The 24,645-nt window shown below is 37.9% G+C and overlaps 1 protein-coding gene across 1 annotated transcript in view; it reads right to left on the bottom strand.

Annotated features, from left to right (window-relative positions):
• The window catches only part of Cntnap2 (contactin associated protein 2), a 1,597,185-nt gene that overhangs the window by 959,045 nt on the left and 613,495 nt on the right, over nt 1-24,645 (bottom strand). Inside the window, exon 4 of the mRNA XM_048340407.1 lies at nt 13,637-13,784. Within this exon, the coding sequence (XP_048196364.1) occupies nt 13,637-13,784 (148 nt within the window). The remainder of the gene's footprint in view (nt 1-13,636; nt 13,785-24,645) is intronic.

The raw sequence follows: 24,645 nt of genomic DNA, 5'->3' as shown, positions 1-24,645 counted from the left end.
CCCCTATAAACCTGCCCCCCCCACCGAGTCCAGCTTTAGGGCTTGGAAAGTCCATAGATATAAAAACCATGAATCAGGATTATAAGAAAAAATCATTTCCATTTTTTGTGGAGTCTTGACTCTAATATCTGCTGAACTCTGAGTGGAATGAGAAATCAGTTTCTAATCATTTGTGCTTTTAAAAAGCCTCAACGTAAATATGAGGATCTGCACTGTGCCATTTACATTTTTGCATGCTGAAAAGGTCAGGAATTCTTTGTAGGAGACAGTTCATATTCTCAAGGTATTGGTTTTTTACTTGAATAACACATGGACAAAGCACAGTTAATTCCTCATAAAATTTTTGATATATGGTGTGCAAAAAAGGAAACAAACAACAAAATAGTGAGATCTGCCAGGTGCTGGTGGCTCACATCTGTAATCCTAGTTATTCATAAGGCTGAGATCTGAGGATTGCAGTTCAAAGACACCACAGGCAGCAAAATCCATGAGATGCTTATCAACAACTCGCTACCAAAAAGATGGAATTGATTCTTGGCTCAAGGCACTAGCCTTGAGCAAAAAAGTTCAGGGACTGTGTGCAGGCCCCGAGTTCAAGCCTCAGAACCAACATCCAAAACAAAAGCCAAACAAAACAAAAAAGTAAAACATTTTTTAAAGAGAAGAAACGACATATAAGACAGGAATTTAATTTCAGAGATGTTCAATGGTCCCATATTAGATTTTTCATTTGAGCAAATTAAATACATTCATTGAGGCATTTTGGATTTGAGTCCTGGGAATTGTTAAAAAAAATTAGTGCGAAATTTACAGAGTTTGGGTGATAACAAATGATTAGCATCAAATCAATTCTGTTTTTTAACAATCTTGAAGAAATAGTGCTGGAAATGGAAAGAACCATTTTGCACCCAATGCAGATCTTCCTTATCCATCTTTTCATTCTCGAAAATATGCTGGCATTCAATAGCCTCCTCTCTGATTAACCACATATTTTGCAACCATTGTGGAAAAAGACATTGAAGAAACCTTTGGCTGAAAAATGGGAAGAAGGGTGGAAGAAGAGAGACTGAAGGCTTGTGAGTATTCATGAGGATTCAAGCAACACCTTCCTTCTGGAAGAATGCTATGTAAGGCCCTGGGAAAATGTCGGACCTCTACAGAAGGAGGTGAGCTGATGGAAGGATGTTTCCACATCGTTTGAGAGACGAGATGCCACTCTTCCCACAAAGAGTCCACAGACACTTGCTGCACCGTAAAAAAGTGTTATGATTGAATGCAGACTGCAGCGCTGAAGTGTATATTTCTTTTACTTAATGAGTAGAACAATTTCATGAACTATTTCTCAGAAGAACCCTGACATCAGTCTAATTCTAGTAGCATTTTGTTAATGTTAACTGTATCTATCATTTCTAAGAAAAGATCTAAAATTAAAATGACATAGTAAATAGCATGATAGTGTTAAGTCAGCATTTTAATATAAGTACTATTTTACCAACTGTTTAGTGTATCATTACAAAAGATATAAAGGCTCTACAAGAAATGGATAAAAGGTAGTTTTTTTCAGGTGAGCATAGTGCTGTTTATGAACATTTATTTTGTGTTGATTTTAATGAATTGATCCCCTCTACTTCTTCCTATCGCTATTTTTCTTTTGATCTTTTCTTCAGAGTTGCTGCAATTCTTAGCCACTCACGTATCCTTGCTCACACTGGACGACACTATGCATCTTGGAGAAAGCAAAACTGATAGGACAGAAGCTATTTCCAAAATCATGTTAATGGTTCTGATAGGCTGGTCTCAGATATTGTTAGTTCATCATGCTCAACTATATGATCATTGTTAGACAATTTTGCCTTCTGTTCACTCTTGTCAAGTGCATTAACATATTATTTAAATGTAATATATGTAAACATTCTCTGTCCCCCCTCCCAGGGTTCAATAACCTAGCTATAGAAGGCTTGTGGTTATTCTGTTTATTTTACAAAAGCAATGAAACTTCCTTTATCCCCTTTCCCTTAACTGTGTGTCAACCACACAGAGAAGTTCAAGTGGTTCCATACCTAGGGCTTTATCATTATTTTCTAGAGTCAATTTTTATGCAATTGGTAATTTTGTAATCTTTTGTATACCAAAGCTTAGTAAATGAAGGTTCACTGTGACATTTCTATATATGCATACAGTTCACCCCATAAACTTCACTCCCTATTCTCACTTCCTTTTACCTTTTTTCCCTTCCTTCTTAAAATAGTTTTCAACAGATGCCATCATTTTGTTTTTAGGTGCATATGGACAGATAAAATTCTGGAATTATTAAATCCAATTAACAAATGCACTACCAAATGCATACAATGTACTTGCATTTCAAAATTCATGGGAGCTAGGCACAGGTGACTCCCACCTGTACCTCTAGCTACTCAGGAGGCTGAGAACTGAGGATCCTAGTTTGAATCCATCCTGAGTAGACCAATCCAAAACACTTTCATCTCCAATTAACTAGCAAAATGCCAGAAGTGAAGGTTTGGCTCAAACAGTAGAGCATCGACTTTGAGTGAAAAAGCCAAGCAAGATCCCAAATCCCTGAGTTCAAGCCTCAGTACTGGCACAACTAGAAAAACATACATAAATAACATAGTTCATGAAAAAGGGATATGAGCTTACCTGTCCATTTGAATTAAGTAATAAACAGTTTAAAAGAAATGTACAATACATTATGTCCTGCCTTTGACACAACGCATCAGAAGAGAATTGGATTAGTACGAAAACCAGATTCAGTATGGTTTGCTAGTCATCGCTTGTAAATAACTCCCTGTGAAAGAAGCCTAGTTCTTTCAGTGAGTCCTCCCTTCTTAAGGGCTGCAAACTAATATCTGGGGCGCCTGTCATTTTTAAATTCTTTTCCTGGACCAATAACCTCTGATTTCCTTGTTTGAGTGGTTGAATTGGGAGTCGTTATTAGAAAGCAAGAAGAACTTGCAGCTCCCAGCACACTTAAAACTGTTGGGAAACTGAACCACAAACCAGGTCAATCCTCATGGAGAGCTGAAGAGGGGTGCCATGGTGACCTGAGGAGTCAGTAGACATGAGCCATGGCACAATGACAGCCGAGTTGGGTGGGACCTAAGTAGGATCGTGTTTAGGGGATAGGGTAGCAGAGAACTTGGAGGTCAAAGAGTCTCCAGAGTTCATGGACGGATCAAGCAGGTCCAGTAGCCTACTGCCCAGGTCCCCATCTCCATCCCCACTAGGTATTCAGGTGCCTAGCACCTCCCCTGTGAGGGAGGGAGGGGGGAAGTATTCATCTCTAAGAGTTTTCAAAAAGTCCCCATCATCACCAAGATGCCAAGATGGTGCCATTCAGACTCAGTATCCATATTTCATTTGCCACTGGCTTTATGTACACAGAACCAAGAGAAACCTTTTTTTTTTTAAAGTATGAGAGATTGTATTTTGCTCTAAAAGCCACCCTTTCCAGAAAAAAAATATTAAACGTGTATGAGCACCACGATCTCACGTATGGTGCCTCACTGATGTTTAAGCAGGCTTTCTTCTTAAGAAAAGATGCCAGGTAATAAAATTCATCTCAGAGATGTGACTGTTGGAATCAGATACTATGGTCCTGATAAAGTCGAGAATTAGATCATGTGAACAACAGCAATGGTAACAAAAGTGGATAATTTGTAGGAGTGTACAACTTAAACCAGACACGGTGCTAAGCACCTTCTATTTATTTAATGCTTATTTAATCTCCATGACGAATCTGCAGCAAGCCCCTCTGCTTCCCCTGTGAGGAGGAAGAGACGGGGATTTGGAATGCTTAAACCACTGTCTCAAATCACCCTTTAAATAAACTTGGCATTTACTTTGCATCTAAGCTCAGAGGACCGCATCTTTTCATTTTATCATATCACTAATCGTAAAGGATAATGTTACACTTCCAAGTATGGTTTAGCACAAATAATCCCTGTGTGTACATATTCGGTTCAATCCTGAAACAGTGCCATTAAGACACAAATTTGTGCAAATGAATTCTATGTGTGTCTATGACACAGAAAACCACAGATGGCTCTTTTAGAGATTGATTGAAGCACAGATTACTTATTTTGGAAATTGATAGTAAAGTAGATGTATCATCTTGCAGTGGATGTGCTTTTTACTCTTTTGGTCTGAAGAGTTTGGTTTTGATACTGTTTTCTCACAATGAACAATATATTTATCATTATTATTTCAGGCATCCTATGTAATCATCAAATAAATTGTAACAAGAATGACTAATGTGGAAATGTCCTACTGGTTTTCCCCAGATGGCGTTTCAAGTACAGGTTTTATCCATATAAAGAGGAGGATTTGAATATGAGCAGTAAGTAAATGGATCTATTCACATACTTTCAAAATAAAGGAACTGGTTGCTATTTGGGGATGACTAGTCTGGGTGGACCACCAATGTTTCTAAACTGGCTGAAGCAGGCTCATCAGCATGCCCACCTAGTGGGGAGGGAGAAGCCACTGAGAAAGCGGTGGGGGGAGGGGTGGTAGCAGCATAAACATTGTTAAGGCTATATTTATGGACAGGCAACAGCGTGCAAGCAACCAGTGCATGAGACCTCCAGAAAGGATGGTCCAAAGATGCATTTAGACTCAGCTTCCCAGAGAGTAAAGTGAGGTTTGAAGTCAAATCATCAAAATGCTTGAATACAGGAAGGCATGAAAACCTTCCTGCACATCTGTTTTTGTCAATTAAGGTTCATGTCTTACATGTGGTTTTGAGGTGACACTGTTAATAGTAAATATATATAAATATATATATATGTATATGTTATTGTTTTTCCATTTTTAGCACTTCCGGCTAATCACCTTGAAGCAAATATTTTGTGATGGGAAACAGCATAAGACCTGCTTACCAAAGGCTTTATTTTGCAGTGAAGTACAATATTTTACATTACAAATTCTATAATTTGCAACTTATATGACTTTTGAACTGGAATTTTATGCATAGTGATTTGTAATTTATCACTTCATTTTTCCTCATCTTTTTAGAAACAATCATTTCAGGCCCTAATTCTACAAAGTTGCCTATTTTAGATGTGACATATAAGTGGAATTGGGAAACATTGGTATTTCTATAGTGATTTTGTTTTAAATTTTAAGTTTTTTTAATGCAGGTACTTGGACTTAAAATCTAGGCCCTGTGCTCTTGTTTCGCATTGTCTTAAAGATTGATGCTCTACCACTTGTGTGACAGCTCCTTTTCTGACATTTGCTGCTCTATTAGGACAGAGCTCTCACTGACTTTTTGCCTGGGCTGGCCTTGAATAATGATCTTCAGATCTCAAGCCTCCTCAAGCTCGAATTATAAGTGTGAGCCACTGGCACCCAACCAGTAGTGACTTTTCAATATTGAGAACATTGTGTAACAATATTAAAATAGGATAGAATAAATGATGATTGTCCATAATGCAATATCTTAAAATAAATGTGGTTATCATGTTCACTTTTTGTACTTTTTTAAAAATTAAATTGCGGGCTGGGGATATGGCCTAGTGGCAAGAATGCTTGCCTCGTATACATGAGGCCCTGGGTTCGATTCCCCAGCACCACATATACAGAAAATGGCCAGAAGTGGCGCTGTGGCTCAAATGGCAGAGTGCTAGCCTTGAGCAAAAAAGAAGCCAGGGACAGTGCTCAAGCCCTGAGTCCAAGTCCCAGGACTGGCCAAAAAAACAAAAAAACAAAAAAACAAAAAACAAAAATTAAAATTAAATTGCTAGATGTAGGAAATATAGCATTTGATTAACAATGCTACATTCTGTTTTTCACTCTGATGTTACAATTATATGCACATGTATACATATATATGCCATTTTTTAATGATCAAGTAATTTCTTAGCTCTGCTCGACAGACTTTACTCAGTCACTTACTTCCCTTTTCTCACAAATTTCAAATAACTACACTTAGGACAATTTTTTATTTATTTATCTTGCTTCAGACAGGCCCAGAGGAATTTTTCTCTTTCAGTTGTTCATTTGGGAATAAACAGCCAATATAAAAATAAGGCTATTACTCTGTTGGATTTTACACTGAATAAATGAATAAAAATGCATTTAATATTTAAGCTCCTCATTTCTAAAAGACAGTAATAGTTACTAAACTGTACCCGTATTATAAGGCATTCGGCCCAATATCTGACACATAGTCAATACTCAAAATATACTGAATATCATAATTATTAGAATAATAAAAATACTTTTCTAAAACTGACATTCTTACCATGAATTTGCAGCACTCTAATTTGAGTCAGTGCAAGGTTATTTTTATTTGTAAAACCTCTTTTTACAACAATTTTTTAAGGACAAAATGCATAGGAATCTGACAGTATGAATAACTCAACATTTCTGATTAGCTATTTTTCCAGTTCTGTATCCCTCAGCCCATGGTTGTTCATTTTGCTTCGAAATGGAGCCAACACTGTCCTATAGGCATGAGGAGAGCCCTCCCAAAGGCCGTGATGAAGTAATTGCTCCTGATCTCACTTGTCCTGTGTCAAAGGTGTGTCAACCCCATCAACCTAATGCAAGAACATCCCTTTCTCCCAAGGAGAAGATAGGGCAACGAAAAGAGGGACATGCAAAGTACCAAGGAATCATGTGAGCAGGTACATTGGTCAGTTCCTTAGCCTCCCTGTTTGTGTGTCAGATGTGTGCTATCTGGCCAGGGACATTAGGTACAAAATCTGTGAAAAGCTCAACAGTTGCTTCTCTCCCTCAGAAGCACTGGAGAAGCATCTCCATTTAACACTTCAAGGGTCAGTTTACGAGTTATTTCGCAGAGAACTGTAATCACAATCCATCAGCGCTCATGTTTTTACTTAGGTATCTAATACAAGAGTATCCGCTCTAAACATTTTTCCTTTTTTTTTTTTTTTGCCAGTCCTGGGCCTTGGACTCAGGGCCTGAGCACTGTCCCTGGCTTCTCTTTGCTCAAGGCTAGCACTCTGCCACTTGAATCACAGCGCCACTTCTGGCCATTTTCTGTATATGTGGTACTGGGGAATCGAACCCAGGGCTTCAAGTATACAAGGCAAGCACTCTTGCCACAAGGCCATATCCCCAGACCTCTAAACATTTTTCCTAAAGATGGAAGAAATGGGGGTGCTTGCTGTGTAAACTCGAGTACCCTATTGCTTCTGAAATTATTTTTCCCCATTAGCTGGATACAATACGGATCATAAGCCATTTTCTTTAGCTCCTCTTTCCCAAAGCAAGCATGAAACTCTATACAGATGAACATGACAATATCTTGCATCTTGAGTATAAAGGTTATACATATAATATACGTGATACATACAATATATTTATCTTACATATATATGTTCCATGTAGGCTTATGATTTTTTAAAACTGGAATTATCTTCACGCCTAAATAAAAGAATTGATCTCATTCCAATAGAGACAACATTATTTAATTCTTCAAAATGACTGATGGCTAATTCAATGATTTAGACTGCTCATCATTTAAAAAGTCAGCATGCTAAATGATTATTTTGTTATATTGTTATTTTTCGTTGACATGGGTGATACCTGCCATCTTAAATATTTGCTCTTTCCTCCCTAACTCAGCTAATTTACACAGGTGATAATTAAGAGAAACAACTGGAGAATAAAAGTTAATAAAGAAATCTTACTTATATTTTGCATGTTTGAATCTTAAGTTCTTTCCTCCCATTAAATGTGGATTAAAGGTGAAATGTGAGTGAGCTGAATCATGTTAACTTTGACTTTTATCCTCTTTGAGATCAACTAAGTTTATATAAACAAGGATGCCCCTGTGTGTAAGAGGTTCTCAGGAGGTGGGACTGCCTGAGGCGAAGTACTTCCTGGCATGGAGGAATGCTGTGGCCTGAAATGCAAGGGAAACTTAGGTCCTGTCTATTTGCAAGCTGTTTTTAAATGAGTGCATTACGAAAAGATCAATCATGTAAATATTTCTCTTGGACTTGGTGAATGTGCAACACTATTGAGATCTTTTTTCTTGCTAATTAGCTCATCTTTGATGTCCTTATAGTGAAAACTAATGGGCCAGGCAATTTTTAGATTCATTAGAATGCTCAAAATAATATTTTCTGTCAGATATCACTGGGCCTGTATCAAAGTCCTTGAGGAAATGAAAAATTAACTGAAGGGAACAGGTTATAAAATGTTAGGGGTGAGGGTGATGGGAGGGGGAGAAGAGAGGAGGAGAGGGGTAAGAGAAGAGAAGGGAGAAAGGGGGAAGAGAGGAGAGGGAGAACTTTGTCAGAGATTAAAATATTAGAATGCAACCAGGCACTGGTTACTCATGCCTGTGATACCAGCTACTGGAGGCTGAGATCTGAGGATCATGGTTCAAAACCAGGCTGGGCAGGAGAGTCTTTGAGATTCTTATCTCCAGTTAACCACCAGAAAACTGCAAGTGGCACTGTGGCTCAAAGTGGTAGAGCACTAGCCTTGAGTAAAAAAACTCAGACACAACACCCAGGATCTGAGTTCAAGCCCCAAGACAGCCAAAAATAAATAGAATGGAATGGAATAGAATAGAATTTTAGTATGTAGGTTTTCTCTGTGATTCTCTTATGCAAGTCACATACCCGTTTGTACTTTAGATTCCTCCTTGAAAGAAAGAGCTGAGTTGGAAGTCCTTTGGGGAATTCTTTCTGCATTCATTTTCTTGTAGACTACATATGCAGCTCCTTTTGTATTAATCAAAATGTCTTATTTATAAACTATGTTGAAGTACTCAACTACATTGAGCTCTCTTTCATTATTTTATTCTTATCTTCCACCTGCAATCACAATATGTGTAAATCCTTCTGTTTTAATGTTTATTTTTCTTGAAAAAAATATTTCATGAAAAGAGATTTGAGGTAATGTATACAATAAAAGTAATATTCTCTTGAGTTCCACAATAGAGACACATTGTTACTCTTAATTCAGAACTGCAAACATGAGTTTAATTGCTGTTATTCTCTCCTAGAAATTATAGTTCTCTTTTAAACCAGTGCTGTTGGTTTTATAAATAATCTTCGAAAAGCTCTTGAATATTACTAGGTCATAAAGCACAATAGAAAATGGAAGAACATAGGACTATAGATTATCTGATAGGCTGGGGGTGGGGTGATTGTCCTTCAAAATTTCTGGTCCATGTAATATCAGTGTTTTCAACACATGTGTAATGTGACCAGATTTGCATATTGAGTTGAATAAGCAAAATACTTTACAAGGAGTATTCTTTAATTAATGCTTAATCAAATGGATGAGCCTTTCTCACAAGAAACCAATCGTTTAAGAGACATTACAGTAGTGCGTTTACAGAGAGAGAAGAATGAACTCCAATTAGGGGATAAGTTAAGCTGTCACATCAAAGTGTTTGTGTGTCTGCACAAACTATTTCTGATCTGGGATGTTCCCCTTTCTTTTTTGTTGGCTTGTTTACTTTGTCACACACTGCAACAATCCATCTGCTTCCAGAAGCAGCCACGGGAAGCATGAACTCACAGGGAAAGAAATGCAGAGTGTTGGCTGGGGATATAGCCTAGTGACAAGAGTGCCTGCCTTGGATACACGAGGCCCTAGGTTCGATTCCCCAGCACCACATATACAGAAAACGGCCAGAAGCGGCGCTGTGGCTCAAGTGGCAGAGTGCTAGCCTTGAGCGGGAAGAAGCCAGGGACAGTGCTCAGGCCCTGAGTCCAAGGCCCAGGACTGGCCAAAAAAAAAAAAAAAAAAAAAAAAAGAAAACGGCCAGAAGCGGCGCTGTGGCTCAAGTGGCAGAGTGCTAGCCTTGAGCGGGAAGAAGCCAGGGACAGTGCTCAGGCCCTGAGTCCAAGGCCCAGGACTGGCCAAAAAAAAAAAAAAAAAAAGAAATGCAGAGTGTTGCTGAATGCCCCCCCCCGCCCCCCCCCACCGTGTGGGCAGGGAAGGGGGACAGATTTTTCTGTCTCAGATCCTAAAATGAATGGACTGTATTAACAACTTCATTTAGAATTTCTGCCCTCCAAAATATGACATCCTAAATTTCGCTTCCATGCCACACGGTTTATAAAAGAAATGTTACAAAAGCCCTAAGATAGGAATTCAGGTTTACTCACCAGTATCTCCTGCAGAACAGGGTGTAGCTATGGGTATAAACTGTGTTCCCTAGGAGATGCTATTCTCATGGGGAGGGCCAGGACAATACTCTTATGCTACAGTATTTACCATTTAGTCTTCCTTCTACCAAATTTCCACCTCTCTAACAGCGAAGCCTTACTAGCTAATGATCCAAATTGCAGTTATATATACTAATGACTTGTATAATCATTTGTAGCTTGATTTGTCAAGGTGCTAATCTCACTGTCATGAAGGTTTGGGTAAAAGCTAATTTAGTATCTGATGGTATAAGTGATTCCTAGTTTAATCAGTACAGTTTGCTGGACTTTTGTAGCATCAGTGTTTGTGGAAGGCAAGACATAAATGTCTAAAAAAATAAAAGCTGAATCAGACTCAGATTTTTCCTTTTGGCTTCATGCAGTCCTTCCTCTGTATTGTGAAAAGGTTATGTGTCTGTGTTCTAGATTTCCTAAGTTAAAGAATAGGCACATCATGAAGTTCTGAAAAACGGAAGCACTGACTTGTTTCAACTAAACAAGGGGAGAAAACCAAATGTAGAGGGAATAGGGTTATTTTGTAAGGCTTTAGAGGCAAGGAAATTGGAATCCATACTCATTCATCATACTCACAACATAAAATAGTGCAAGTTGTAAATGCTTCCAAGTGGAGGCCCAGAACGGAACTTCTCCACTTAGACTACAGCTAGCTCCTTATAAAGTTCCTAACTTCTGAAATGATGCCACTCACGGGAAAAAAAAATCACACAAAAGAGAGGAGAAATACAAAGGGAAGTCATGTGGACACACTGTCACACAAAGGAGCCGGAGCTGCCATGTGTCAGTGCTGGCTCTTCAAGAAAATGGTAAAGGAAAATAAGTATGAGATTATTTCTGGGCATGTGGATTTCAGAAAGATCCCAGACAAACCTCCAAGAAATTGCTGAAAAGATATGAGAATAAGCTCTTTCTCCCACAGGAGTAATCAAAAGCCAAGTATCTTCTTGCACAGACCCTAGAGCACACAGCACCGATACAAATGTGGATGGACGTGATCTGTAGTGCCTCACTCAGAGACATGTTTCCTTTTCTAACTGAAACAATCAAAGAAGACTATTAAGATCATAGATTGTTAAGTTCAAGAAAATACATGCATCTTACGGTCTTGTCTAGTGTGGACTCCGGTACAGGTTAACTTTAAACCAGTGGCTTTGAGAAAGTTGTTTAAAGCAAAAATATGTAAGATTTTTATTATAAACATATATATGTTATCTATATGTTGGCCCAGTGAACTCAGGGCCTGGGCACTGTCCCCGAGCTTCTTTGTGTTCAAGGGTAGCAGTCTGCCACTTGAGCTACAGTGCCACAGCGAATAGTTTATTCGAGATAAGAGTCTCATGAGGACTTCTCTGCGAGGGCTGGCTCCGCATGGCAGTCATCAGATCTTAGCCTCCTGAGTAGCTAGGATGGTTACATTAGTTTACCTGTAGCTGTTATAAGAAAGTATCCCAAATTGGGTGCTTTAAAACTAGAGCAACTGGTTCCCTCACAGTTCTGGAGGGGAAGGCTAAGCTCCATCATGTTGAGTATGGGAGGGCAATTCCTTTCCAAATGAATTTATGTTATTTTGTGATTTAAAAAAAGAAAGTAAGCAACCTTTAAAGTCATTCTCTGTTGGTATGGCCTGGGAGAAGAAGAAAAGCAATGACACTTTCTCTGTAGGAGAATGTGGATTTCCCCTTCCTTGTTTCGAAGGAAGGTTCTCAGATGAAATGGTGAAGAAACTGAGGTGGCGGTCATGATGGAAAACCAGAAGGATATGGATAGAAAATATAGGCGGATGAGGGGAATAAGGAGAAAGGTTAGAAAAGGAAAGAGGAGGAGATGGGGGAAACGTGGAAGACTGAGAGGAAAAGGAAGCAGGAGGCAAGGAAGAAGAAGGCAAGGTAATTCTCTCCCACTCCTTAGTGCTGCCTAGTTTTCTGCAGCCTCAGTGACCACATCAACATGCATAGTCTGCACACACACACACACACACACACACACACACACGTATATACATGTCTGTAAGTATTTACAGGAAAGCACACATTTTATGTGGTCTTCTTTCACTCTCAGGATTTTCATGCATACAGTGAGAATATGAACATTTCCTCTTTTAGAGAAGGAGCCCTTTCAACACTGCACCAGGGCAGCACGTAGCAGAATCACAATCCTCAATATCCAAGCATCAGAATCATTAGACATGAGCATAATGTGCTTTTGATATCGTAGAAAGGGGAGTTTTAAAATAGAACAAAATATTCAGCAGTGATACTGACTAGACACTATGTTAGAAATGAACCACACAACTTGGGGGAGGGGAGGAGGGAGGGAAAAACTAAGAGAAAATGAGAGAGAGGGTAACACTGCTCAAAAAGAAATGCACTCATTACCTGACTTGTCATTAGCCCCCTGCCCTCCTGTACAGCATCTGTAGTATAAAATTTAAAAATAAAAAGTGCATGTAAAGCTGAGATTATCAAAAAAAGATACAATGAAATTAAACACTTCAGGTGATTTAAGTAGATTATTTAAAGCAAAAAAAATAAACCCTTATGAGATCTAATTGCTGCAAAATTTAGTGATTGTCTTTTAAGATAAGAAGAATCACAACTTAGAGGTGAGATGTGAGCTGGAAGGAAAGTCTTCGAGACCTATCTACCACGGTCTCCAAGAGCCTGAAAGGTAGGTTGTAGTCCAGATTTCTTCTCTTTAAATATTCCGTAAGGCTTCAAACAATTGAACTGAAAATTGTTTGTAGGAGGGGGCTGAATGGAAAGGATGCTCTCAATCTTTCACCGACCATATTCTTATGCATGGGGTTTGTGTGTCATGTACATTCTTAACATACCATATAGGAAAATTTAGGCTCTCTCTCTCCATCTATGTATCTATGTATCTATATATCTATCTATGTATCTATGTATCCATCTATCTATCTATCTATCTATCTATCTATCTATCTATCTATCTATCGATCCATCCATCCATCAATCGATAGATCGATCTATCTATGTATCTATCTATGTTTCTATGTATGTATGTATCTATCTATCTATCTATCTATTGATCCATCCATCCATCGATAGATCTATCAATCATCTATCTATCTATCGATCCATCCATCCATCAATCGATAGATCGATCTATCTATGTATCTATCTATGTTTCTATGTATGTATGTATGTATGTATCTATCTATCTATCTATCGATCCATCCATCCATCCATCCATCGATAGATCTATCAATCATCTATCTATCTATCTATCTATCTATCTATCTATCTATCTATCTATCTATCTATCTATCTATCTCTCTATCTCTCTATCTCTCTATCTATCTATCTATCTCTCTATCTATCTATCTAACTATGGTAGTTCCAGGAAAGCAGGTGTTAAGAGGTTAAGGCAGATGAGGATTTCAATGGAGAGGACAGGACCTCCCCCACCCCCAGCTTGAGTCACATGGCACTCACAGTAGGCGCAGCCGTAGACTTCGATCCGGAGCCCAATGCGGCCTTCGCCATTCCAGTCCAGGGGCACCATGCGCACGTAGCGGGCGACAACGGGATGCTGCAGCTCGTGTCTCACCACGCTATCCGAGTTGATGTTTCCAGGAAATGCCTGCAATACATAAATAACGAGATAAATAAGTAAATAAATAACATTTTAAACAGGGGGGGAAAAAAAACAAAACACCTCTCAGAACCAACCATAGTCCCGAACTGCCCAAATAAAACTCATGTTTTCCTTTTCCTTTCTTTCACGTTTTGTTTTTATTGCTATTAGTTTCCAAGAGTAATTTGACAGGAGTGACAACCTCATTTATTTTCCTAAAAGTATAATTTTAGCTAGGTGCTCTTGTTGTTAAGGCCTGTAATCCTAGCTACTCAAGGGGCTGGGATACAGTAGGAATACAGTTCAAAGCTAAGCCTGAGAAAATACAAGACCTTGTGTGAAAAATAAGTAAAAGAGAAAAGGCTGAGGGCATGGCTCAAGTGGTAGATTGCCTGTCTACAAACCCAAAGCCCTGAGTTCAAACTCTGGTACTGCCTCTCTGAATATGTGTGTATACATATACACACACACGTATATACATATATATATATTATTATTTTCTTATCCAGTGACTGGCTGTCTAAGTCTCACCCTAAAACCTTTGAGAAGCAAAGTCCTTTTTTATCTCTTATATTTGAAAACAAGCTGTTTTCCATGGGCCATGAGCCGAAGTATTCATATGGCCCTTGATATATGTAAATCTATTCGGATGTTAAAAATCTTTAAATTGAGTTGCAATACTTGGTTTTGAAATTCTGCAATAGGCATTTTTAAGAGAGTATTGTTTTAAAAAATCATTTCCGCATTAAGTCCCACGCCAGCCCTAGAGATGGTAAGATAGGATTTCAGATATTTCAGCATCAAGGAGGAGGAGAACAGGGCAGAACATGGCAGAATATCGGGAGGGGTTCAAGGGGCCTTTCATTGGAACAGACACATGGGAGATGGGCCAAGGATCCACTGTGCCTCTTATGTATGAAACAGTATATGGTACATATATACATACATGTATACACACAAATATATGTATACATACCCCTACATACACTCACATACATATATATATCCTACATCCATATACACATCCATATATTTATGTATATATACAGCTATATATATATGTATGTATATTTCTTAGAGAGTTCGTCCAGATACATGCTAATCCCATTTTTCTCATTATAGAAAGTTCTATCAAAAGACTTACGCTCCCTCAGTCTTAGACTTTTGAACATTTTTGTTACATTTTATTAGTAGGAAACAAATGGCTTTTTTCCCCCAGAACTTAGCTAACATTCATCCACAAGCTCTGCTATCTATTGTATAAAATATAACAAAGAGAAATACGAGGACATAGAGACAATGTGTGGGACCATAGATTCAACCTTGAAAAGGAGGGCAACCTAATAATAGACTACATCGAACTATAATCCAGGGAAGATCTTTTTATAAGAGATAATTTTATTTTAGAAGATACAAATTCCATGGATGAGAGATTGTGTTATTTTAAATGTCAGTGGTTTAAACTCCCTATGTGCATTGGCTTTCCGTCTGTTAGACAGAGTGAGCTTTTTTAAGGCAATAGTCTGCAAGAGATCATTGTATTCATTGAGATCGTTGTATTTGATCTCTTAAGCATAGAAAAAATACTTAAAGGCATAGCAAATAATTTTAATCATAAAACATCATCTAAGAACTATATTGTGATTATCTATATTATCAAATTGAAGCAATTAAATTTACTTTTATAGAACACCAGGAAGTTTATTTTTAAAATAATTTTTATTTTATGATAATTTTAAAGGTAAAACATGATTAACAAGCAAAGAAGGAGATGTTTTTAATAAAAAGCACAAAGAAGTGTTGAACTAGAAAATTCTGATTTAGGTTCATACAAATGTCAGAAAAATAGCACATTTGCAATATAAAGTTTGTTGTCCGACCTGCCTTCCTTTTAGTCTTACTTAAAAGACCTAATAATAAGTGGGGCATGGTAGTGCCTGTTTATAATCCCATTACTTGAGAGTCTGAGGTAGGAGGATAACAAGCTTATGTCTAGCCAGGCTATATTAAAAAGTAAAGGAAATGCACACATACACACAACAACATCAAGAACAACTAGTAACTATAAGTAAGGTGTTGAAATAATTACCCCAATTTCAAAAGACATGATATAATATTTATGTGGTCCCAACAATCTACATAATGGATAATATATAGCTGTACCATGTAAAATTCTGTGTTATGAAAATTGAGATGTCGTTTAGTGACGATTATTGTAGCCTTGTTCTTCATAATATATGGGTTTCATCTCAGAAATAGTTACATCCTTCCTCAATCTTTTCTGAGACACAACTACTTGAGCAGTAGTTCTTGAATTTTAACACAGGAACCACTTTACATTTTATTATCAAAAGTTTAACAATGAAAACATTAAGAAATACTTTTCCTCTCTTTGTAGGTTGTTCTCTAGTGAATTTCTAGCTTTCCAAATACTCCACAAATCTAATTAATTATCCTATTTTACCAGGGCTGTATTTTTAATATCTCTTTCTATTAGTTTCCTGATTTCAAATAGTAGGACAATGAGAATCCCTGCACAAAATTACTCGAATTAAATCCATGATTGTATAGAGACAAATCTAAAATTTATTCTCCCAAGTAATAAAAGTTCTCAATCTTCAATCGAAGATAAATTCTTAGCAGGCAGCTGTTTCAGAACATTAACAACAACAACAGCAATAACAACAAACCTTTTTCAGAACTCTGTCTCTGAGACTTTTACAATCATCTGAGGCCTAAAAACATATGAAAAGTCATTGCAAAAAGCAAGATTTAAAAGAACTATGGGTATGTCTGATCCAGTTGGTGTCTGGAATTTTGTGAATGCCAGATGAGATAAATAAGAGCTCATCTGCTTAAGAGTACAGGGTGAGACAAAGCAAAAGAGAGTAGCAGAGTATGGAGAAAAAGCCTAGCTTGATACAAAGATAGGAACTCAAATCTAAGATTTCAGTTGTCCCTTCTAGTTCTTATGTTTCTATTTAGCCATATTTGGGGTGATTCTCTAACCTCAGTATTTCTTTAGTTCCCTTTCTTTATACTTCTCCCCCAGGAAAACTTGGGTAACTTATTTGTAAAAATCTGTTTTAGAGCTGAAATTGTGAATGTTCCTGAAACAGGGACCAAACTATGTTCAGGAATAAATAAATAGGATAAATATCCAACTGGAAGAAAAGTGTCTATGTTGAAAAATCACAGTTATTTTCACAATTTCTGACTATGGACAAAATATGCCTCTTTATGTGGATGATTAAAAAAATGAAGTCATGTTCATGAGGGTCTGTGTTGGAAAGAAAAGACAAGCAAGGAAGGATTGAAAGACAATGTCATGATGTATTCAAAGAAAAAGAACTAAATCAGTGTAATCCTTTGGAAGAACTTTCCACTCCCTTTTGTGAGTGGAAAGGAAGATAAGAGGCAGTCTATTCATTACTGGGGTACAGGTATTCACAGCAGAGGAAGCGAAAGGGAAGAATGCACTGAATATATCTTCCATGCCCACTAATTTGTCTTCCTTCTTTTAATGTCAGCATCTAGGTTTCCGTTAAAAACAATTTCACTCTAAGACTCTACTCGCCAGCCACTTGGGTGTGGAGAAGCAGACATGATTGGGGAGAGGTAGACACTTCACTCACTGAGATTCTGTTATTGCAATTATGCTGAAACCATCCATGCATGTATACATTCATCTGGTCACTTCTTCTCTCATTTACACAGGAGATATTCAAAAGCCTTCTGTGTAATGGGTAACATTCAAATCACTGGGCTTTCAATAACCAACAACATGGATATAGCTTTTGTTCCCAAGGCATTTCTATAAAGGTACATAGTGGGGAAGATAAGTAAGAAAAAAACTATAAATATGTTACTATGGATGGGCACGATACATATATCATTGATACTGATTTGTATATAAATACATACATAAGTATGCCTATATCATTGCATAGAATATATGGACTCCCATACAGAATCACGTACGTACACAAATCATGTACAAAGACCACAAAAAGCCATAGGCAAGTCTTAGGGACAGGAAAGAAGACAATATCACTGGAGCAGGGAGAAGAAAGTGGAGAGAGTGCAAAGAGATAGAAGAAAGCCTAAGAAAGGAGGACCTGGAGGCCATATAAAGTTGTGGTTTTAATTTTAAAAGAACCAGAAGGTGATGACAGTATGTATTTCATTTTAAGAATCCTGGAAGGAAATCCCCTAGGGAGTTTAAAGCAAGAAAGTTTCTCTCTCTCTGTCTGTCTCTCTTTCTTTGTATATATCTATATATGGATGAAAAATATATAAAAATTTACATATTCATATATAATTTTGTATATTATATAAATATTTATATACATTTACAAATATTTATTTTATTTTTAGAATTGAAAGCAAAAAAAACCTCTTCCTAAGTATAGGGGACTTTGCAGACAGACTATAACATAATATAAAATACAGAATGAGGAGAGATGGAGCCATCTGGTGACAAGCGTTTCAGAGGAGCAGGGTTATTGACAAGGGTGAGAGCAAGCATGGTGTGTGAGTGGGAACTGAAGAGTCTCCAGTCAACTCAGAATGGGTGAAAGGCCTCAGAGTGAAACTTGAAATGGAAGCTGCTATAGGAAAATACTTGGAGATGCAGACATAGCCAGTGACTTCCAGAGTAAGACTCCAATGGCTCAGGAAATAAAGACTGTCAAAAGGATTGCATTTCATTAAAAAGCTTTTGCACAGCAAGGCAAACAATTACCTAAGAGGCACTCTATAGAATGACAAAAAAAATCTTCCCCAGGTATTTAATCAAATGATTATCAAGACTATGCAAATTTCTTAAAAACAAAGCACCCAAAGAATAAATGATCCAGAAAGAAATAGACCAATAAGCTAAATAGTTCTCAAAAAAAAAAGAGTACAAATGGCCAATAAGTACTTGAAAATATTACCAGCATCCTTAGCCATTAGGGAAATACAAATGGAAATGCCCTTGAGATCCCATCTCATCCTACACAAGGGCTATTGTCACAAAAAAAAAAAAAACAAATGCTTATGAGCTATGGGAAAAGTAAACCTAATATATGGTTGGCAGGAATACAAATTATATCAGATTATCTGTTCCTTAGTCTTTAAGCACTTCAGCAATGCAATGTTAAAGGTGTGCATATTTAAAATAATGTGTTGCTGTCTGAGGTTATATTTCATTCTGTGGCTTTTCCAAAACTGTAGTAGGAACAGAGAAGAAGTATGAGCATTGCACATTAGAGTCTTAATTACATGGAAGACATCTTTTAAGAACATACTGTAGCTATAATAGCAAACAGGGGATTCCTCAAAAAAGTGAAAATAAAACTACTGTACAACCCTACTCTAATGCTTCTGCCACATATCATACTGAATGTAAGTTAACACTCAATAGAGATATCCGCACATCCATGAGCACTGCTGAGATATTCACCACAGCCAAATGTACATCCATCAGCATATAAATGGATAAAGAAAACCAGAGAAATGCACACACACACACACACACACACACACACACACACACGAGTGTTACTTAAACACAAAGAAGAATTAAATGTCATCTTCAGGAAATGGATGGATCTGCAGATAACGTTCCAGAAAAATCTAGTAAATTTCTAATTGAAATATGAGGTTTTCTTTTTTTTTTTTTTTCATTTAGGCACAACATATTTCCTTTTTTATTGTATGTCAGATATTTGAATATCAAATTTAAAATTTCATTGGTAATGCTTAGCATACCACATGTTGGCCCTACATTTGATTTATGATCCCTTTTGTGAGCATCTTTTATTTCTCTCTTCATTTTTATTTTCCACAAATTTTGATAAAAACAGTAGTTTCCCCTTTTTGTGGTCCTCACCCTCAGTGCCAGGCCTACCATTTCTGAAGTTTTGATGTAAGTCACTTAAAAGTTTGAACAGTGTTATTTACTAAAAGAAAAAGAAGATATGTCATCAGAGCAACATTTTATACGTGATTGTTACTTTGGCCTACAAAATTAGAATTACTTTTCCTATGCCCTTGCAGTTCATCCGAACAGTAAAAAAAAAAAAAAAAAAAAAAAAAAAAAAAAAGGTTTTATTTTATTTTAACCAAGCTTTTAAGCTTTGGAAATCTGCATCAAAAAAAAATTAAAAACAGTTGAAAGAAATGAGAACTTCCCTTTTACAGAACAATACATTTTAAAGGCATATTTTCTGGGCACCAGTGACTTATACCTGTAATCCTAGCTACTCAGGAGACTGAGATCTGAGGACTATGATTCAAACCCAGTCTGGGCAGAAGTCCATGAGATTCTTCTCTCCAATTAACTGCCAGAAAACCAGAAGTGGAGATGTGCCTCCTTAGTGGTAGAACGCTAGCTTTAGTGAAAAAGTTGAGGCCCTGAGTTCAGCCCATGTGACTGAAAATAAATAAATAAATAACATGTATCCTGCCTGTACATGGAAATTACAGAACAGTAAGAGAAAACCAAGTTAGACAACTTATGTGTAGGTATATGCTTGGCAAAGGATACTTTTCACTAAAATTAACTTGATTATCACAGCATTTAGATAATGTAGGAAGCTTTAACAGTAATATAATAAAATATTCAACTCAAATCTACAGTGTGACCATTATAGTTATCTGCAAATGGCCCAAACAGAGACCTTTTTAATATGCTGTAAGTCACTCATAAGATTATTTTTACAGTAATTTAAACATCACTAAAGTTTTAGTAACTGAAATTTTCTACCTATTGCACTAAATATTTCTCCTGACTCAGTTGGGAGGCGAGTCTATTCTATAAAGCAATAGGCACTAAATAGTTTAGATTTGCATGCTACATAGTTCTCTGTCACATATTCTCCCTTTAATAAAAAATTAAAAAAAATGTGAAATGCACAAACTATTCTGAGCTCAAACACATTAGCAGAGCAGGCTTGGCCAGTTGGACATTCTGTAGTTTTTTCTAGCTAGGGTGTAAAGAAATTTTCCTCTTCTTGTTGCTGGGGACCAAGCTGGGTCCATATATCTGCGAGGCAGGTGTGCTTTCACTAAGTACACCTCCCTTCCTTCTGAGATAACCTTGAATTGGCAAATCTCATCTCAGATACCTTGCAAAAGTTCATGCTCATCAAAAACTTTCTAGCCACTTGGTACTTAAGAACCAGTGAACATTGCAAAAAGCATTTGATGAACTCTTGGAGCACATAATTTATTGAACTAGGGGAAACATATAGGGAAGTAGCCATCAGCTAGACAAAACTCATGAACAAATATTACCCTTCATACTTATATCGTCATGGTGTCTGAACTACTACTTACATTTTGTGAAGAGACTAAATATACTTAAACCTTGCTGAAGTCTCATGTTCTAGATACCCATAATGAATGAGCAACACATCCTGCTGCAAATTAATGAGGTTTTTGTATCTTAGTGAAATATTTTGTTGGGCTAATCCCTTCCCTAAGATATTGTGTAAGTACACCAAGAAAGACCTTGTAGTATCATAGACAACATGGTGAAAACAGGAAATCATGGAAGAAAAAAAAAACAAAACACCAACAAGGAACTCCTGTATCTTTTCTCATCTGAGGTAGAGTGCTTAGATGATAAAATGTCTCTCCTGAAATAGAAACACCTTATTGCTCCTTTTGACATGGATGTCTTGAAGCTCTAATCATCATAGTCACTTTTTTTTAAGTAAAATTTCATTTCTTGGTGGATTTTTAGATCTTATTTTCCCCTGTGTTAACAACTCACCTCAAGATGGAGAAATCGATTTTCCACTTTGTAGCCTTCCTATGAGTTTCCCAGCCTAGCTCCTCTCCCTGCTGAGACAGGAAGAATAAAAGCCTTCCCATGAAGCACTCTGTCTGGATGCCGGAGAGGAGTTCTTCCTAATAGTGAGGGGCCCCTCAGAACCCCTGCCCTCAGCTGCCAGCCACAGTGTAGGGCAGTTCAGAGGATCCCAGACTCTGCAGTCCCTTCCTTACTTTGTGGTCACTGCATCAAGTCTTAGGGGAGTCCTCTAACTCGTTCGTAGGTATGCAGGTCTGCTGTAAACTCCGCGATGGTTTCTCTTTAGTCCCTCTCTGGCGGGGTCTTTAGCCCCCTGCGCTGCGATGGGAAGGTACGCCCCTACCAGATGGGCCAAGAAAAGAGAAGGGTCGGGAGACTGCCCTCACCCAGCCCTCCCTCACCAGAGGACAATCAGACAGCCTGGGAGTCAAGTCGGTGCAAGATCTCGTTTATTGGGGAAGTACGTGCCACTAATATAAGGCACAGGAGCCAATCAGGTCTAAGATCCGGCAGGATCAGCTGTCCATCAAGGGTGGAAGAGCCGGGGCTTCACAGCCCACAGAACGGCCTCTGTGTTATAACCAAAGACACTTGTAGCAGCTGCCTGTTGTTGTTAGGCGCCACCATCTTAGCCACACATGGTCCCAAGACTGAGAAACAGGCGGGGCCAGCTAGTTGACTTCCAGGTGTGCCCCACACCTCTCTATGGGACTTATGGGATGCCCATTGTGGTCCAAAAGCAGACAGAGAGGAAAAGTCCATGAGACTCTTATCTCCTATGAACCAACAAAAGCTAGGAGTGGAGTTGTGACTCAAGGGGTAAAGCACCAGCCTTGAGTGAAAAAAATTTGGAATAGTACCTTGGCTTTGAGTTAAAACCGAAGCACAGGCACACCCCCCAAAAAAAAATATTTATGTGCTATTATTTGTATTCACCATTTACAGCTAATGAACTGGGTTCGATAATATAGTATATATAGGATACTCACATGGATTGGTTCACTAAAATCCAGATTCTAAAGCATCACACAAGTTAAAGGGCCCATCTACATAGGAGAAGCAGTAGTTTCTTTGGATAGATACTATTTGTGAACTAATTAAGTATTCTTTATCTCTTTAATTGTGATAACAGTATGAATACATTTTAAAATAATTTTACCAGAAGCATCAGTTAATTAAGAATATAATTATACCAACAATTTTGCTTAGAAAATTAATGAGGTCAAATATACATCTATTTATACATATATATTTTTTCTGTCATTCTCTTTATTTCTTATGGTGGCCACATGATAATGTAATTCTGTATGTTTACCCTTTCTACTCATCTTTTCTCAGTTTACAACACAGATGGCACAGACTTTCTGATGGTTGATGCTTATAGCTTATTTCTTCACAATCCACTAGTTCCACATAAGTATCCTGCTCTTTCTTCTCTTTCCCTCCTCTCCTTTCCCTTCCAGTTTTGAATATATCAAATTCCCTTACTTGTAGCTTGATGTCATTAATTCCCTGCACATGTCTGTGCCTGGCTCATATCACAGATCAGTATGGAAGGGACAGGGCAGAGAGGCTCTGTTCCCACATTCATTTGGGGAGTCAAGCTCATTGCCATCAACACGCAATCTTCCAGAACACTTCAGCAAGAGAAAAGAAAGCTGGGGGGGACATACATAGAATGCAGAGGATATCATTCAGTACATATTCCACAACTCAGTCTTTTCTTGGTGCTCAGGAGACAGGGATTTGTAGCATCAAAGAAAAGTGAAACTTATTTGATAAATGCATAGCAGTGTTATATGATGCTTATGAACATTTGAAATTTTGTGTTTATACTATAGAACTCATGATATCGAATAATGTCATTTTATATTATAGAACTCATTGTATGGAATATTGTCATCACATAGGTTCACTCTTTTATGTATGATCTTCCAATGAAATTGCAGACTGTAGGTGAAAGTATACTTTGGCTCAAAACAGTTGAAAAAGATTTTAACATAGTAACCTACTGGACATAGTGGCACACACGGAAGAGGAAAGACTAAGTCCATCCCAGGCAAAAGTACTGAGACTCCCCCCATATGAAAAATGTAGGGGTGGGAGTTGGGCTGGGGTCATAGTTCAATCATTACAGCTCTTGACTAACAAGCCTGAGATCACAGGTTTCATTTCATGCTCCACAAATGTCATCTATCTATCTATCTATCTATCTATCTATCTATCCATCTATCTTCTAAGTGAATAATTTGCACAGTGTTACGAAGGGCATTCACTCGTGAAATTACCATCCTCTCTCAATATCTAGAATATTTTATTAGCCCAGAAACTTCCCATTGGATCCCTTTCCCACACCCTTTCTCAGCTGATAACAGTCCCCACCCAAGGGCACCAGTTCCCTTGTTGTGTCACCACAGATTCACTTTGCCCTGCCTTGAAAGCTTCATCAAAGGAGTCACCACTGGCTCCTTCCAATCACAATAATTCGGTACATATTTCCCTAGGCACTCTGCACAGTAATAGTTCAATCCTTTCTGTCCTTCAGAGGAGAATATTATTATATAAACAATAGAAAATTAGAATATGTTATATAATTCATACAATTAGGCCTGTGTGGTAAACTGAGTTGAGTAACCACTAATTGGTCCATGATGAAGTTAGTCAGGAGGCCATTTCCAAGCTAGTAACTGAGAAAACTGCTACAGAGCCATACAAGGAGAGGAGTGCAGAACACGGGGCACTGGAAAGAGAACTCTGCTGATGTTTTTGTTGAGCTGGCAGTACTGGGGCTGGAAGACATTGCTTTGGATTTTCGAGGTAGATGCTCTACCACGTGAGCCATCCCTTTTTGCTCTGGTGCCTGTTTTATTATATTTTTGTTACATTTAAGAAGTTTTGGGGCTGGGAATATGGCCTAAAGGCAAGGGTGCCCACCTCACATACATGAAGCCCTGGGTTCAATTCCTCAGCACCACATATATAGAAAAGGCCAGAAGTGGCGCTGTGACTCAAGTGGTAGAGTGCTAGCCTTGAGCAAAAAGAAGCCAGGGACAGTGCTCAGGCCCT

Source organism: Perognathus longimembris, chromosome 2 (assembly GCF_023159225.1).
Source record: "Perognathus longimembris pacificus isolate PPM17 chromosome 2, ASM2315922v1, whole genome shotgun sequence".
NCBI classification, from domain to species: domain Eukaryota; kingdom Metazoa; phylum Chordata; class Mammalia; order Rodentia; family Heteromyidae; genus Perognathus; species Perognathus longimembris.
This window is presented reverse-complemented; position numbering and strand designations above follow the sequence as displayed.